This window comes from Carassius carassius, chromosome 15, assembly GCF_963082965.1.
Source record: "Carassius carassius chromosome 15, fCarCar2.1, whole genome shotgun sequence".
Taxonomy (NCBI): domain Eukaryota; kingdom Metazoa; phylum Chordata; class Actinopteri; order Cypriniformes; family Cyprinidae; genus Carassius; species Carassius carassius.
In genome coordinates, this window is record NC_081769.1 from 13,581,792 (window position 1) to 13,599,101 (window position 17,310).

Below are 17,310 nucleotides of genomic sequence, written 5' to 3' on the forward strand. Positions count from 1 at the left end.
GCTTTAACAAATGTAATAAAACATTTTACAAGTTATCTCGTAAAAAATGAAACTTTTTATGAGGAGCAAAACAACTACTACAAATGGAGATGACAAAAGATTTATGAATAGATAATTAGCGACCTCTTGTGGACACAGTATAGAAAATAGAAGTGACGAGGGTTATAGTATGACATCAAGTGTAAGTTTAAAAAATCCGGATTTTGTGTCTTCATTTTGTGATTTTGGTCGATTTAATTTTAAACAAGTAAATGTAAAATAAGTTAAGTTCAATATATATATATATATATATATATATATATATATAATGCTTCTCTTATCTTATTCGTGAACAATTATATATATATATATATATATCTATCTATCTATCTATCTATCTATCTCTCTCTCTCTCTCTCTCTCTCTCTCTCTATATATATATATATATATATATATATATATATATATATATATAATGCTTCTCTTATCTTATTCGTGAACAATTATATATATATATATATATATATATATATATATATAGAGAGAGAGAGAGAGAGAGAGAGAGAGATAGATAGATAGATAGATAGATAGATAGATAGATAGATAGATAGATAGATAGATAGATAGATAGATAGATAGATAGATAGATAGATAGATAGATAGATAGATAGATAGATAGATAGATAGATAAAAGTTAAAATGTGAATTTATTTGTGGTATGTTTGAGATACTCCAAATTTCTTTCTTTCTTTCTTTCTTTCTTTCTTTCTTTCTTTCTTTCTTTCTTTCTTTCATGCCATTGGGTGAACAACAGAACCAATCCGATTCAAACGCCTCTCTGATTGGAAGGCGGAAAACTGCCAATCATTTCTAAAATGGGAGGAGCTTAGGCTCTACACCGAAACCAGTGGTCAGTTACAATAAAGCGTCCTATAGTAAAGAGCTCCGTATTATTACCACCGTAAACCCGCTCAACTACCCTATGCAGAAAAGGTTTAGATGCATTCTTCGATTAATATTACCATCGTTACTAAATGTATTATTTAATTTAATTTTTTTGTTGCATAAGATCATATTTATTCATTTGCCTATATATATTTATTTATTTATACATAAGCATATTCTTAATTTAGGTTCAATGCAATTATAGAGTCTAAACCAGACAATGTTCATATAATAATTATTATTATATTAACAACAACAATAATAATAAAAAGATAAATTATACTTTTGTCCTAAAGATCGTTGTTAATCCGAAATTTAAGATTGACGGGTATAGACACAGATACCCGTCTGAAACTGCTGGGTTTATAGTACAGAAGATGCACAAAATGAGTGGCGCATGCGCCCTCCAGTGTCCTTCCACAATACTACATTTGTAACGTAAACACGACGAAGAGATATTTTCCGTGTCTATCTTTCCTAAACCGAGACGCTAAAGAAGTTGTATATATTACAATAAATCACACGTACTGTTTTAACATCAAAAACTGCAATGGTGGGAATATGAATGCAAAATTATTCCAAATATAGATAGCCGCTAAAAATCCCAAGGCTGTGACACATATGAACACATCGTGCGCAAAAAAAACAGAAAAGAAAAAAAACAGTCTGTGTGCACAGAGAAATTGAGCCATGTCTTGCTCTCGGGATGCGCCTTTAAGGATTCCTCCCCCGGCTTTCCTGAAGTGACCTCTTCCCTTTGAAACCACTTCCTCCCCTTCTCCCAATCGGCCATGTTTAATTTGACTCATTCATGAAAAGTTACGTAAACACAACAGTAAAGCCATGACCGTGAAAGCTACACAGTGAGCGATGCTCGATTACTGAACTGCACTGTGATCTTCCGTGTGGATGCAGCGCGTTGTTTGTACAGACTGAGCATTAATCAGCAGCAGTGGGAATAAAGAATAGCGCGTGAGGCTTCGCCAGGTGGGCACGCGCACTTACCAAATTCACATCAGTCGGCGTAGAAAGAATAGCATTTTATATAACATTCATTAATAATATTAGCCTGCTCGGTCCATGACTATGAAAGTTTAGTTCGTGGGAATGATACGTCATGCATAAGCGGTGACTTCACTGGAAGCGACGTATTGTTGGCATTGTTTACCGAAGAAATCCCTGGTTCCTCGTGTCAGATGGACACATCGCTTGATACATTAAGAGCAAACAAACACATACATTTCAAGGGGGAAATGCTTCTTTAAAAATGCCCGACTTCAGTTTTGAACGTTTATTCTATGTTCAATGCAAGTTTTGTATAATGTGATGTAAAGTTTTCCTCTTAAGGCCTGTAATAACAAAAACTAAAAATTCTTATCACTGACTAATTTCCTTGAACCCCTTCATGTCTACTGATCTAATTTTAATACTAAACATTACATAAATGCTTTATAATATCATGTGAATTACTTTATTGATACCATTACTAAATGTAGTGTTGTTAAATAGGAAATCATGAGGAAAAAGCAGAATGTGAAAAACAGAAAAGCAGAGGAGACAACAGTTGTCCAAGAGTTTTCAGTGGAAAAAATCATCCGCAGAAGAGTCAACGATGGAAAAGTTGAATACTATCTAAAGTGGAAAGGCTTCACGGAGTGAGTTTCTGGAACAAATGTTGCTTGTGTGTCAGATAATTATATTATTATATATTTATTTACCAAAATGTGACATGTCTGTCTAACTTTCCACAGTGCAGAGAATACCTGGGAGCCAGAGGACAACCTGGATTGTCCCGAGCTGATAGAGGAGTTTCTCAGAAACCTAACTGTCTCAGGAGAGACTGAACAAGAGGGGTGTCAGTCTCTAGACCTGGAGGTCCAGCCCAAGCAAGAGTTATCTGAGCTGGATGCCGATATGGTTAGTGTCTTTATATACTGTACTGGTGTAAAAACTGCAGGTTTATTGCCCTTGCTATGTGATATATAATGTATCTTTCTTGCCGGGCTTTATGATAGTTTAGTTCTGTGTCTGGAATCATGCAGGCTCACCAGCAGCCTCAGGAGGAGCTCACTGAGAGGGGAATTGAGGAGGTTGATGATCACAATGCTGAGATCCCAGCAGGCCAATCCAGCAAACCAGAACCAGACTGCATCATCGGATGCACTGACCAACAAGGAGAGCTCATGTTCCTCATCAAGTGGTAAAATTTCTACACTGGACCATATGTGGGCTTTCTTTACACTGCATTATTCATATTTAATGCAGTAGTGCTATTTTTGTATTTCAATCATTTAATCAATGCATAGAATAGTTTTTCTCAGATCAAGCATTGATACACATTTAAATGTTAACTTGGCTTTAATGCTTTACATCACATTGCCTGAACTGGCAACCTGTTTAGAAAAGTAACATGCTGATCAAAATATCAGCACATTGTTGTCAGGTGCTGAAATTTCCACAATGTCAGAGTTATTATAAAACTAAAACATAACTTGAAATAAAATAAACAGTAACTGAAATAAAATGTGGGGGAAAAAATAATTATATTCAGCTAGTTGACAGGATTTGTCATTATAATTTTGTTAAACATGATGTAGTAAAAAAAACTGACTAAAACTGAAATAAAAATGAACAAAAACTAATATATATATATATATATATATATATATATATATACACACACCCCTATTAAAAAAGAGTAACTAATAAAATGAAAAAAACATACAACTGAATAACTAAATTATTTATATAAATATTATTTAAATATTTTAAATCAGCTCTTAAATTATATTTTAGTTATTTTTATATGTACTGTATTTATTATGTAATTATAATTTTTTTTTTATTAGATTTAGGATTTTAGAATATTGAAATATATAAACTTTAATTTCAGTTTTAGTACACAGTATTTAAATATTTTCAATATCAGACAGGGAACTCAGTGCAACACAGGGCTTAAATACTAAGAACCAAACAAGATAATTGGCAGAAGGCTCAGGAGGAGGACAGACATCCGGGAGGGGGTGGCAGACAGAGTCCAGGGAGTGATGCAGGAGGGAGGAGGGGCTTGGAGCAGGAGGAGCCAAGCAGGACCAGGCCACAGCCATAATGGCGGCCCATGGTGGAGCCGGCGGAGGGAGGAGCCATGGAGGAGGAATGGCCGCTGACTCCAGGGGGCCGACTGACACTGATGGAGGAGCCCAAGACGGAGAGCTAACGAGCCAGGGGTATGCCTAGGACCCGTGGGGCCAAAGGCTCTGGCGACTGAGGACAAAGGAGGAGCTGGTGGGAAGGAAGAGCTCAATAGAGCCGGTGGGACAGAGCGACAAGTTATAGCTGGAGGAGCAGAATCCTGAGTAAATTGGCGGGTCGACGCATCACCAAGGCAGAGCCGGAGGGACAAGGGAGCCTTGTGGAGCTGGTGGACTGACGGGTGACAGTAGAAGTGAGGAAGCTAGGAGATGAAGTGACGCTACTGGGTCTGCTGGCTGAGGCGGAGTCCGGGCCTCAGAAGCTGGAGGCAAAGGTGAGGGATGCTCCAGCCCCAGTGATGATGGAGAATGGCAGAACCGCAGGGATCACACTGTACTGATGGTGGGCTGAGGGCGAGCCGAGGGGTTGCCAGACGACAGCGGATGAGGAAGCAGGAGCAGGCAGGTGGATGGGCATTCGTGAGCCTCGGCTCTCAGGGCTGCCCTCCGGAATCAAAGTCCACTCCTGGCTAGACTCAGGGACAGAGTCTCTCTTTCGGCTGGACTGGGAAACAGGAGTCCATTCTGGGCTGGACTTGGGGACAGGAGACGACGGAGGGCTGGACGGGACCAGCGGAGATGAAGGAGGGAGTAGAGGTGGCAAGTCGGCCTCCAGATCTGTTTCCCAGCCTATCAGGTTTGCCTCTAAATCAAGCAGCCCCAGATACACTATAAGCTTACCCTTAGCCACGGTGCAGTGGGCTCCACTCCACTCCACACTGTGACCATCCACGGCCAGCTCCCTCAGGCCGGGCACTGTTGCTGGCTCTCACACCTGATCTGACGGGTTAGGCTCTACCTCCGGGGCGATCCTCCACCCAGTTGCTCCAGCAGGAGGAGGATGTATTTCAGGCATGTGATGGAATCCATGGGGAAACAATGGGAGGAAAAAAAAACACTGAACAAAACACGGAAACAAAACGGATAGCAAATATACCGTATGTTGGTCTAATATTCTGTCACGGTTATGCTGCTGCACGGAGCAAGGAACGAGAAGTCGTGGGATAACTTCAAACAAACACAGTCTTTAATCCTTCCAACACGAAGTACACCGGGCAGACAGGTTGCACAAGACATTCACATTCAATACTGGACAGGGAACTCAGGGAAACACAGGGATTAAATACTAAGAACCAAACGAGATAATTGGGGAAACACAGCTGAATCAAATGGGAACCAATACGAACAGGAAGGATCAAATAACGTCAAGAAACATGGGAGAAACTAGGTCAGGCGAAGCACATGGGGAGGGAAAACAACACAACAGATCCATAATCTTGACAAGTATACAATGTTATTTTCACTTATCCACCACTGCAGCTGCTGATAATGTGCTTTTAATTTGCTGTATTTGTCCATTAAGACGCATCATAATTTTTTTATTTCATCTCAGGAAAAACACAGATGACGTGGCTTTACTGTCAGCCGGAGAGACCAGTAAAAGGTGGCCTGAGATGGTGATCCGCTTTTACGAGGACAAGCTGACCTGGCATGGAGAAGACGAGCAGTGAGAGAGAAATATGTAGCAATGGATACTACTGTACCTCCTGGCAGCTTTAAACATACACAAACACTGTGGCATAAGTTTACTGTTTGATGTACCGTGTGTGTGAATCCACACTCCAATGTGAAGCTCTTCCCAACACACTAATCTGTAGAAATGTGACTGGAGTACTAGAGCTCTACTGTAGTTTACGGTTTTACAAATCCGCTAAGTGGTTTATTAATCAGATGTTGTTGTACCTCTTGGTCTGTTGTTTGAAAGTTCATATGTGATGTTTATTGTTCTGTCCTCTTTGTTACTATGATCTGAACTGTGATTACACATAGGAGATGACGACAAATGGTACAAAACCTGCTGGAGAGGAACTGTTTGATGTGTAGATGTACTATCCGTACCATTAACTCCTGGTTACGCACTTATACAAGTAAAACTGTGATGGATCCTGTGATCTGCGAGGGCTTAGTGTGGCTCATGCAGGTATAAATCCATAGATTTGCACAAAACTAATTCTAGAATATAGCCTATACAATCACATTTTTGTGAACATCAACACTCTGGTTGTAGGTCAGTGTCAGTTTCATAGCAGTAGTATAAACAGGCCATTTAGGTTTTGAGGTTTTGTGTTAAAGACGTTTGTCCTGCAGTTTCGATCTTCTGGTTTCCTGTTTTCTGTAAAAGATCACTGTTAACCTTTAATCTCAAGTGAGCAATCTCTAGGTGCTTTAAATAAACATAAAATTACCTCAGAAGTGTTGTGATTATTCTTGTTAAATTGCAGTTCTCTGTAAAAGTGTCTTAAATCAAATAACTATAATGAGCGTAACTATATACATTATATACTAAAAATGGATGAAGCAACCTTTTTCTGATTAGATTTTCCTATAAAATCAAAAGCAAAATGTTCCAAATTAAATTTTAAAATAGCAACCAGTTTTTTTTTTACTGAGATACTTTTATAATGTTGTTTTTTAAATATTTTATTTATATTATAATATTATTCATTTGTTTTTATACTACCAGTCAAAAGTTTTTGAACAGATTTTTAATGGAAGTCTATCCTGCTCACCAAGTCTGCATTTATTTGATCCAAAGTACAGCAAAAACAGTAAAATCACATCTTTTCTATTTGAGTACATTTTAAATTTTTTATTTATTCCTGTGATTCCAAAGCTGAATTTTTAGCATCATCAATCCTATCTGTAATATCAAGAGGTTTGAAAAGCTGTTCATGAATAACTGTTTAAGTACTGCTAGATGTTTTAAACATGCAGGCGTTATGATTAGGGTACCCATTTTTTCCAGCTGCTTTTTCCTGCTCTTTTTATTTTTATGGCAGTGCTAGTCTGCTATGTCTCTGGTGGCTGGTAAAAATGAAGCACCGCTGTCCGTCAGAGACACAAAATGAGCTTGGATGTTTTTCCCCAGTCTACAGTTCCCATGAATCAGCCCCAGTTGGTCAACAAGACCAATGTCTCATGAAAATACTTCCCTTTTTATTCTTCCCATTTTTTTTTAAACCTCTGAGTACTGGCTATGTGTCCTCGTCCAATGTGAGTTTGTGAGTGTATGCGCAAGGTCTTTTCCAGCATTCTTGGACTTATGCAGGAGTTCACTGGCGTGTGGGTGAGGGATCCTCGCATCCAGAAAGAGGATTTCTGGCATGCTTACATGGATTATGAAATCTGTATACATGTAAGTGCAATCAGATCATAAGATACAAAATGGTCAAAACAGATGGCAGAAACTTCCTGATCATTCTTTACATTTCATAATCATCAGACAAACAGTTTGGCCTTCACTAAGAAGAGTTCCTGTGTGCGGCGGAGATACAGCGAGTTTGTGTGGCTAAGAAAAAAGCTACAGAAAAATGCTATGCTCATGTATGTAACCATTGCATCCTGTTATCATTATTTTCTTTGTTCAGCATTTGTTCACTGATGGTTAATGGTTTGTAATTGGGTTGATGTAAAACAGCGCCTATGAAATTAGACATAAACCTTCTGTATATCAATTTTATTGATATCCTTTATAACGCATTGTGTTATCAGAATAGTTTTTTTCTTTTACATTTCAATACAGATATTAATAACATGATCATCATAGAAGGTGAAGGCTACTGAACAATGAATGAAAGAATTAATCATTTTATTGAATGTATTTTATGTAAAACTATTAACTATGACTCCTTGTTAAGTTTAGGTATATGTAGGGATGTAGAATATGGTCAGGCATTAATATGTGCTTTATAAGTACTAATAAACAGCCGATATGCTTATTAGTATTGATAATATGTATGCTAATAAGCTACAAGTTAATAGTGAGAACTGGTCCCCAAGCTAAAGTGTTACCATTCTATTTTATTTAGGCTTTATTGTAATAAACAAATGTTTTTTAATCGTTTCAGTTAACAATAACTATACTGCTAATTACCATAGGCAGCTGTATTGCAGTCATATTAAAGTTTCACTCATTGGCCAATTTTCTGTGTGACAAATGAAAACTCAACTTCTGTTGTCGTCTCTGAATTGCAGAACACATCTACCCAAACTTCCTCCAAAAAACCCATTCTTCAGTCTCAACAATGCCAGACAGATCGGAGCCCGTATGGAAGGGCTCAGGAAATTTCTAGAAGAGTAAGTATCAAAATAGCCCTAAAGAACAACATACACCAAACATAAAACCATGACTGAAAGAATGCATTTAGCTTGAGAACATGTGACATGTCTTAGTATTTCACCTATTGAATCTAAAAAAATGAAGTAACTGAAATGCTTATGGTTTCTGTGATCAGTTACTATATATACTTTCATCCTCAAGGGTGGTTCACAGCCCCGTGCTGCTTTCGGACAGCTGCTTACATCTCTTCCTACAGTCCCAACTAAGTGTGAAAAAAATCGAGGCCTGTGCTGAAGGCCAAAGTCGCTACACTGTCTCTGAGGCCATTCACAGTTTCAGCTCAGGAATCAAACGCTTTGAATCTCAGTCTGAAGAGAGCATGGAGGAAGAGGATGATACACAGTGTGAATCAGAGTGATAAGACTATTTCCTGCTAAACACATAAAGACATCGCTGAGGAACATAACATTCAACAATGAAGATTACGGCTCATGAGGAGAGACAGTGGAACAGGAAAAAAAGTTACTGTCATTGCTGAAACTGGGTTGTTTTGTCTCGTACTCATACTTTGTGTATTGCTAAATCTGTATTGATGAAGAAGATAACCTAATAAATTATTTAAACCACACTTGGGCACACATTAATGTCTTCCTTGGCAATCAAGTGAATGTATAAAAGCATAATGTGGCCTGTGTGGAAGACAGTTTGTTGTTAAAACTACAGATGTGCGCTGAGAGGTTTACGAGAGGGAATTTATGCTTGCGTGTGAAGTCCCTTAAACGCAATAACCCCATCCTAATAAGCAAATACAGAGCATTAAGACATTACGTGATTTAAACCCGACCTTACAGATCTAAATCCTAATAATAATCTCTACTCAAACAATTTTATTGCCATACTTAGCCATAAAAGATCATCGTCTGGATGTCATACAAATTGTGACTTCTCATAAATATGTAAAAATCGTGTGAGGCCACACGTGACCAGCAGATGGCGCCGCTGCTCTTTTGTCTTTCCATTAATGGACGGTCTCATACCTGCGAAACCCCCAAAGCTAGCAGTATTTTCCCTTTTTCAAATCATCCTCTGCTTTCACAGGCTTTGACTGGGACATCAAATCATCGAGACATTTCAGGACCGGAGGATAAAGGTATTCTATCGCCACAAGCAAGAGGTACAAATATAACCATTAAAATAAGGGCCACGAGCATTATCCAGTAAACTAAATTATATCTTAAATCATTAAGGCAAAAATATATTTTAGGTCACCCACAACAAAGGGTCATGGCGTGACTGGTTAGTAGCCTATGGCCCTGCCGTTTACAGTTTAAAAATAACTAATCATATATACGTATTCAGAACAGAAAAATAGCGTAAAAAAATTGCCTATTCTTCAACGCACGTGCGTACAAGCTTCACCCCAGTAAAAAAAGGCATATATATATATATATATATATATAAACTAATCAATTATTTTCTGCCGCAAGAGATAACCATATGCTGACCCAGTCAATAAAAATGTGTTTTAATAACGTTTTTCTAATGTTAAGTAATGAAAACATTATTGCTGAATGTTCTCTTAACGTTCAGAATTTTCTTTACATGTATTAAATTTTTTTTAGTTTTTACGAATGTTAAGAGAACGTTCAAGTTTATAATTTTGCAAACGGTAGGCCCTATTGGAATGTTTGGCTACGTTTAAATGTTCTCTGAATATTTTTAAGTAGCCTAGTAACAATAGTAAAAAAATTAAGTTAGACGAATGTCCAACTAGAAGACGTTCCATGAATGATGTGTAGGCTAAATCAAGTTTTTATGATTGAAGAACGTTTGATAACTCGCCAGGTTCTGAGAATGTTCACTTTTTGCTGGGTAACAACCTGGTAGGCTAATCATTTTCTATGATAATATTTCAGCAATGTCATGCGTGTTGTTTACAGTTTGATTCACTTACGCACTGAAGTAGTTGTCATTTGGTTACAGGATACTTTATAAAACAGAAAAAAAAATCCACTGTTTGAAACGAACTTGCAAATGTCTTATATCATGCGTCAGCAATGAAGCAGCTCTTAATTGCACGTGCAGCTTGTGAACGATGTGTTGGGGTTTGAGAGAGATGTGAGTTGCTAAAATTATGGTGCTAATATTTCAGTAAAATAGATGTTTTACTAATACGCAATAGTTTTTTTGTTGGCCTTTTAAAAGCATTAGATTATTATTAAATTACTTTTAATCGCTAATTAGTTTGATCTCATTTTAGTCAGATCTGGCAACAACACCAATGGCGTGAATTTGCAAATCTATCTGATGACCCTAGACCAGGGGTCACCAAACTCGGTCCTGGAGGGCCAGTGTCCTGCAGAGTTTAGCTCCGACTTGCCTCAACACACTTCCCTGGAAGTTTCAAGTATAGCTAATAAGACCTTGATTAGCTGGTTCAGGTGTGTTTGATTAGGGTTGGAGCTAAACTCTGCAGGACACCGGCCCCCCAGGACCGAGTTTGGTGACCCCTGCCCTAGACTAGAGGCACAGAAATTACACACTTCAGCTTAAAGAAAGAGTCACACTGACACTTTAACTAAAAAGACATTCCCTCACCGTGTCTCCCATCTACCTCTTACACGTCAGGCAAAGGCTCATATGTGCAGAGTCGCCCAACAGGTTGAAATGTTCCTCTAATCGCCTGCCCCCTGAACATCACTCGCCATGGCTCCCCTAAGAACCCTGACGGCCAGCTGCTGCTGTCTCTCTAACGATGGAGAGCGTCTTAATAGGCTCTGCACACACTGGCAGCACCGGGCCTGATACTCCCACTGGACGCACAAATACCAGTAAAAGAGGCTGGAGGTGTGTATGCGTCAAACAGACAAGCCACTCTAACGGTTGTATGGGGGCAATACCATGTTGACAGGCAGAGTCCCAATGCAGGCTGCTGTGTTGGTTAATGTCAGCGGCCTGTCATTCTGTCCACCTTCCGAGATGACGCGCTTGGCCCTTGCTGTGACATCTTCATGAGGTGTATTATTTATTCAGCAGGCCAGTCAGAACAACTGAAAGGTGACATTTGAATTATACTGTAACACCTAAAGCATCTGTTTTTCCATGAGCTCCTTCAGTTATTTGATCCAGTAGTGAATCATGTTGATTCACCGGATAAAGACACAGATAACCAAAAATGTCTATTTAAAAAAATTATAATAATTACTTTAGAGAAATTTGAAATGTGAGTTCGGCAAGGAGCATTTTGAGGGTCTTTCCTCATTTAATTATACAGGAGCTGTACTTGAATGCATTTCCAAGATGGCCGTTTACTGGCTTGCCTTGCAAGGTAAACACACAGCTAAGGAAACTCTCATTTGGTTTCAGAGAAAGAAAGTTAAGCTGCTAGACTGGCCCAGCCAGTCACCTGCCTTTAATTCAATAGAAAGTCTGTGGAAAGAACTAAAGAATAGAGTTCATAGAAGAGGCCCATGGAACCTTCATAGGTTTAAAGACTGTTTGTGTGGAAGAATGGGCCAAAATCACACCAGAGCAATGCTCGGGTTGTTTACTGAAAAAGTACTTTTTGAAAAAAGCGATTCTTATTGAACTCTAAGCCTTATACACCATCTGCTTCTAAGACTGCTAAAGGAAGCTATGCTATGCTAATGTCATATGCCGTTAGCTAGAACACGTCTGACACATTTGCTACATTAATTAGATTACTGTGTCGTCCGGAGGTGAGGGTGATATTCATTATAAATTCATAATCGCGGAAACAAAGGGCTCCCGGCTGCATAACTGACAGGTAAAGTCACCTTTGGACCTCCTCTACTCAGCATAGACCAGCGAGGGCGGCAGGGAGCACACCAAATTGGGGTTGAGAGGACACACTGCTGAAGCTGTCTTATTAAACCACACAGGGTTTGTGGAGTTGTCTGTGATGTGTGTGAGAGAGAGAGAAAGAAAGAGAGAGAGATATAGAAATTGTGGGTGTGAAGGTAGAGAGCACAGTGGGCATGAGTGTACCGTATGCATTACCCCTCCCGTCACTTTCACACATGGCGGTAATGAAGCTGTCATGGCCACCAGCATGTGGACATGGTTGATATTCAAATGAGAGCGCCGTTCACCTGCTGAAGACAGACCAGTCCAATTATGGGCTTAGGGCAGAGACCAGGTCCAGGAATAGGGCAGATACACTATTCCACTGCCGTTATTTCTAGTCTGGAAAAGACTTTTTAGGTAAAATCACCTCGCGTGATGTTGAGAAAACTATGGTGAACACATCATTAAAGGTGACATCGGATGCCCATTTTCAACAAGTTGGTATGATTCTTTAGGGTCTTAATGAAATGTCTGCAACATACTTTGGTTAAAATTCCTCAATAGTCTTGTAAAACAACACATTTTTACTTTTTCAAAAACAGCTCTGTTCACAGCGACCCGTTTAGGTGCATGTCTCGTTAAATGCAAATGAGCTACTGCCCACCCCACCCCTTTCTTCCTTTTTTGTGTATTTGGTGGCACATTAAAGGGTTAGTTCATAGAAAAATCATAATTATGTTATTAGTAACTCACCCTCATGTCGTTCCAAACCCGTGAGAACTCCGTTTATCTTCGGAACACAGTTTAAGATATTTTAGATTTAGTCCGAGAGCTCTCTGTCCCTCCATTGAAACTGTGTGTACGGTCTCCTGTCCATGCCCAGAAAGGTAAGAAAAACATAATCAAAGTAGTCCATGTGACATCAGCGGGTCAGTTAGAATTATTTGAAGCATCGAAAATACATTTTGGTCCAAAAAGACTGACTCGTTCTCGAGTCAAGAACCGTTTCTGTCAGACGCGTTCGATTCGAGAACCAAGGAGCTGATGATACTGCGCATGTGTGATTCAGTGTGAAGTAGACTGACATACTGAACCAGTAATTTTTATTTATAGAGCAGTCATCTCTGATGTAATACTGACACCTAGTGGTGTGGATGTACAGTGTCCCCTCGCAAAAGCAACTCCGTTACATGTGCTATTTTCTGTTCACAGGCATATTTTTCACCGATGAACGATTTGTTTTCGCAACTGACAGATTCCGATAACAGGAAGGGTTGCAGAGATATAGTTAGCAGTATTCAGCTTGGTGGTGTGATCTCAAAACGGAGGCCTCCGTTAAGTGACTTACTGCATTTGAAATAAAATAGCTTTTTTTAAATCACTGATATGACTGGAGCCTTTATCACATTCATCTCAAATTCATTTCTTTAAAACCTTATAATGAGGAAAAAATATTAAGGATTGCACCTTTAAGAAATAGTCAATGCCAGACCCAATGGACCTCTTTTGCTGTCTCTTGAATGATTATTGTGGAGTATTGTGACAGTAAATTTCTTTTTAGCCATGCAGAGTGCAGCTAATAGGAAGCTATTTGAGATGCTGCTATTGACTTCAGCTGTATACTATAGTGCTCCACTCTGAGAGAGCTATTGACTAGTCTGTAATTGTCTGTTTCCCTCTTCTACAGACTGTTAACCTTGAGCTGCCACAGGGGGAAGAGGAGCAGGAATGGCCATGGCTGTCAGTCCCGCTCCACTGTCATGACAGCACTAAAAACTGAGCAGGCCTTCACCTTTACCAAGTTTGAAGTGAACACTGTCTTACATCCGATGCTAGGGTTTTCAACGAGAGGTCCTCCATTGGGTCTGGGGATCTATGAATAAATCAGATTTTTCTAAAGAGTTTGAATCATGAAATTTCTGAATTCTACTAACATTCTAACAGTTGATGCGCTGATTGATTTTTCTGTGTAGCAATGTGTAGCAATTATGTTTTCATAGTTCATAGTTTCATCTCATTTAATAGATTGGGAATTTATGTTAATGAATTGATTACATTAAAGTACTGGACATAAGAAAAGTACTGTTTTATATGGGTAAAGAATATGAAATTAATCAGGGAGCAAACAGCTTTTGATTCTGTTGTGTGTGTGTTTCTGTGTTCATCATAGTGTGTGGAGGTCATCTGCTCATGCTTAACGAGCAGAATGAATGCTCCACAAACAGAAGATACAAAAGGTGACGGAGAGGGGAATGACTCCACAGGGGACACCACCATCTGCTTCAGGGCTTGTCAGCACTTTTTATGATACCAACTGCATATTGTCTTAATATACATATGCTCACTCATACACATATCAGAATCATATTTACAATTATTAAGCTTGCATTTGACTTTATTGTGTTTATATGCGTGTACAAATGGATCAATATCAAAAGTGACCTTTCCATACAGCACAGAAATCACAACAGATATGTACAGTAATTGTTTGTTATTGTACAGTTAATCTAATGGAGCATGCAATTGAATGTTCAGAAATTATATATTATATGGAAGGTTCACTCGCAGCCTCAGATTTTAAACCCATTCTCACTGGAAAATGTTAGTTTTATGACCTGGTGATTTCATGAAAATTGGTGTTTGTATGCTTTAATAAAACATGAATTTTAGAAAGAAAAAAAGCATCCAAAATAAAATAAATCGCATCCAAAATAAAGTTGTTGTTTACAAACCCGATTCCAAAACAGTTGGGACACTGTAAAAATTGTGAATAAAAACGGAATGCAATGATGTGGAAGTTTCAGAGTTCAATATTTTATTCAAAATACAACATAGATGACATATCAAATGTTTAAACTGAGAAAATTTATCATTTTAAGGGAAAAATAAGTTGATTTTAAATTTCATGGCATCAATATATCTCAAAAAAGTTGGGACAAGGCCATGTTTACCACTGTGTGGCATCCCATCTTCTTTTTATAAAGGTCTACAACAGCAATGCCATCAACAATACAAATCCACTGCCGAACGAAGAAAACACAGCCAAGGCTGTCACCTTTAATACAGAGGAGAATATTACAAACGTCTGGGGACTGAGGAGAGAAGTTGCTCAAGTTTAGGAATAGGAATGTTGTCCCATTCTTGTCTAATACAGGCTTCTATAGTTGCTCAACTGTCTTAGGTCTTCTCTGTCGCATCTTCCTCTTTATGATGCGCCAAATGTTTTGTATGGGTGAAGGATCTGGACTGCAGGCTGGCCATTTCAGTACCCGATTGATGCAGTATGTGGTTTGGCATTGTCATGTTGGAAAATGCCAGGTCTTCCCTGAAAGAGACGACATTTGGATGGGAGCATGTGTTGTTCTAGAACTTGGATATTCCTTTCAGCATTGATGGTGCCTTTCCAGATGTGTAAGCTGCCCATGCCACACACACTCATGCAACCCCATACCATTAGAGATGCAGGCTTCTGAACTGAGCGCTGATAACAACTTGGGTGTACATTGAGGGAATGAATTAGTAGATCGTGCACACGATTTAGCCTACTATTTTTTCCTGCATGTCATGTGCGGGGCTCCATACTCTTTAGTCCGGATGACATGGCATCCCAGTTTTCCGAAAAGAACTTCAAATTTTGATTAGTCTGACCACAGAACAGTTTTCCAATTTGCCAAAATCCTTTTCAAATAAGCCTTGGCCCAGAGAAAACGCCTGCTTCTGGATCATGTTTAGATATGGCTTCTTTTTTGACCTATAGAGTTTAAGCCGGCAACATCGAATGACACGGTGGATTGTGTTCACCGACATATTTTTCTGTAAGTATTCCTGAGCCCATGTTGTGATTTCCATTACAGTAGCATTCCTGTATGTAATGCAGTGCCGTCTTAGGGCCCAAAGATCACGGCATCCAATATGGTTTTCCGGCCTTGACCCTTGAGATTGTTCCAGATTCTCTGAATCTTTGGATGATATCATGCACTGTAGATGATGATAACTTCAAACTCTTTGCAATTTTTCTCTGAGAAACTTCTTTCTGATATTGCTCCACTATTTTTCACCGTAGCACTGAGGGAATTGGTGATCCTCTGCCCATCTTGACTTCTGAGAGACACTGCCACTCTGAGAGGCTCTTTTTATACCCAATCATGTTGCCAATTGACCTAATAAGTTGCAAATTGGTCCTCCAGCTGTTCCTTTCCGGCCTGTTATTGCTACCTGTCCCAACTTTTTTGTAATGTTTATCTCCAAAATGAGCCAATAAATGTCATGACATTTCAAAATGTTTAAAAAAAACATATGATATGTTATCTCTATTCTATTGTGAATAAAATATAAGTTTATGAGATTGTAAATTATTCCATTCCTTTTTTACTCACAATTTGCAGAGTGTCCCAACTTTTTTGGATTCGGTTTTGTATACATGCGTGTATACTGTGTATGCATGTATATATTTAAGAAAAATATGTTGTTTATATATTACATACATTTATATATGATATAATATATAATATAAACGTATATATATATATATATATATATATATATATATATATATATATATATGTATATATTTTAAAAATATACACTGTATGTGTGTGTATTTATATATACATAATAACTTTTATTCTGGGTGCGATTAATCGTTTGACAGCACTAGAAAAAATAAACAAATAAGCATGAAGGTCCACCCCCAAATCTAACCTAAGTGGGGTGTAAGCAAATCATATGAAAACAAAAAAAAAGATCATAAAAATTTGCCACCAATACACCTTAATGTTGGATTTTTAATGCAACTTACAAATAAACAAATATATTTGATAAATATATCAGAAATATAAAATAAAATATGATAAATAAAATTGTACATACATTTTTTAATACATCAGCCAGCACAAGCACTGGTGCCACCTCCAAAAGAATATAAGTGTGTAATAAAAGATAGTAGGTTTGTAAGGTCCTACAATGTGTTGTGATAGGATGCCAACAAAAACACACGGCCGCTTGCTTTGAAATTGAATTACAAACATTCAGACACGGGTACAGTGATCTACAAGCAAGATCCTCTTCTGAGGCTTCTTGTGTCTTTCATACAATATATACGCTCTATCACCTTACAATAACACACGCAATAACTCATTGTCTTCCATCAAATCTGGACTGCAGTGAAGGGGAGGTGTCCTGTCTCAACATTAAGCTCCATCTGAAAAA

At 38.4% G+C, this 17,310-nt stretch overlaps 2 protein-coding genes across 2 annotated transcripts; both read left to right on the plus strand.

Moving 5' to 3' along the window:
• The first annotated feature begins 1,687 nt into the window (after nt 1-1,687).
• cbx3b (chromobox homolog 3b) lies at nt 1,688-6,428 on the plus strand. The gene is made up of 5 exons (XM_059567468.1): nt 1,688-1,911; nt 2,434-2,579; nt 2,676-2,841; nt 2,967-3,124; nt 5,569-6,428. Exons 2-5 carry the CDS (start codon nt 2,440-2,442, stop codon nt 5,684-5,686), a joined length of 582 nt encoding a protein of 193 aa, XP_059423451.1. The 5' UTR covers nt 1,688-1,911; nt 2,434-2,439; the 3' UTR covers nt 5,687-6,428.
• A 781-nt stretch (nt 6,429-7,209) lies between these two features.
• snx10b (sorting nexin 10b) lies at nt 7,210-8,803 on the plus strand. Its single transcript, XM_059567006.1, has 4 exons — nt 7,210-7,371; nt 7,459-7,559; nt 8,211-8,312; nt 8,497-8,803. Exons 1-4 carry the CDS (start codon nt 7,246-7,248, stop codon nt 8,711-8,713), a joined length of 546 nt encoding a protein of 181 aa, XP_059422989.1. The 5' UTR covers nt 7,210-7,245; the 3' UTR covers nt 8,714-8,803.
• Nucleotides 8,804-17,310: the final 8,507 nt, after the last annotated feature.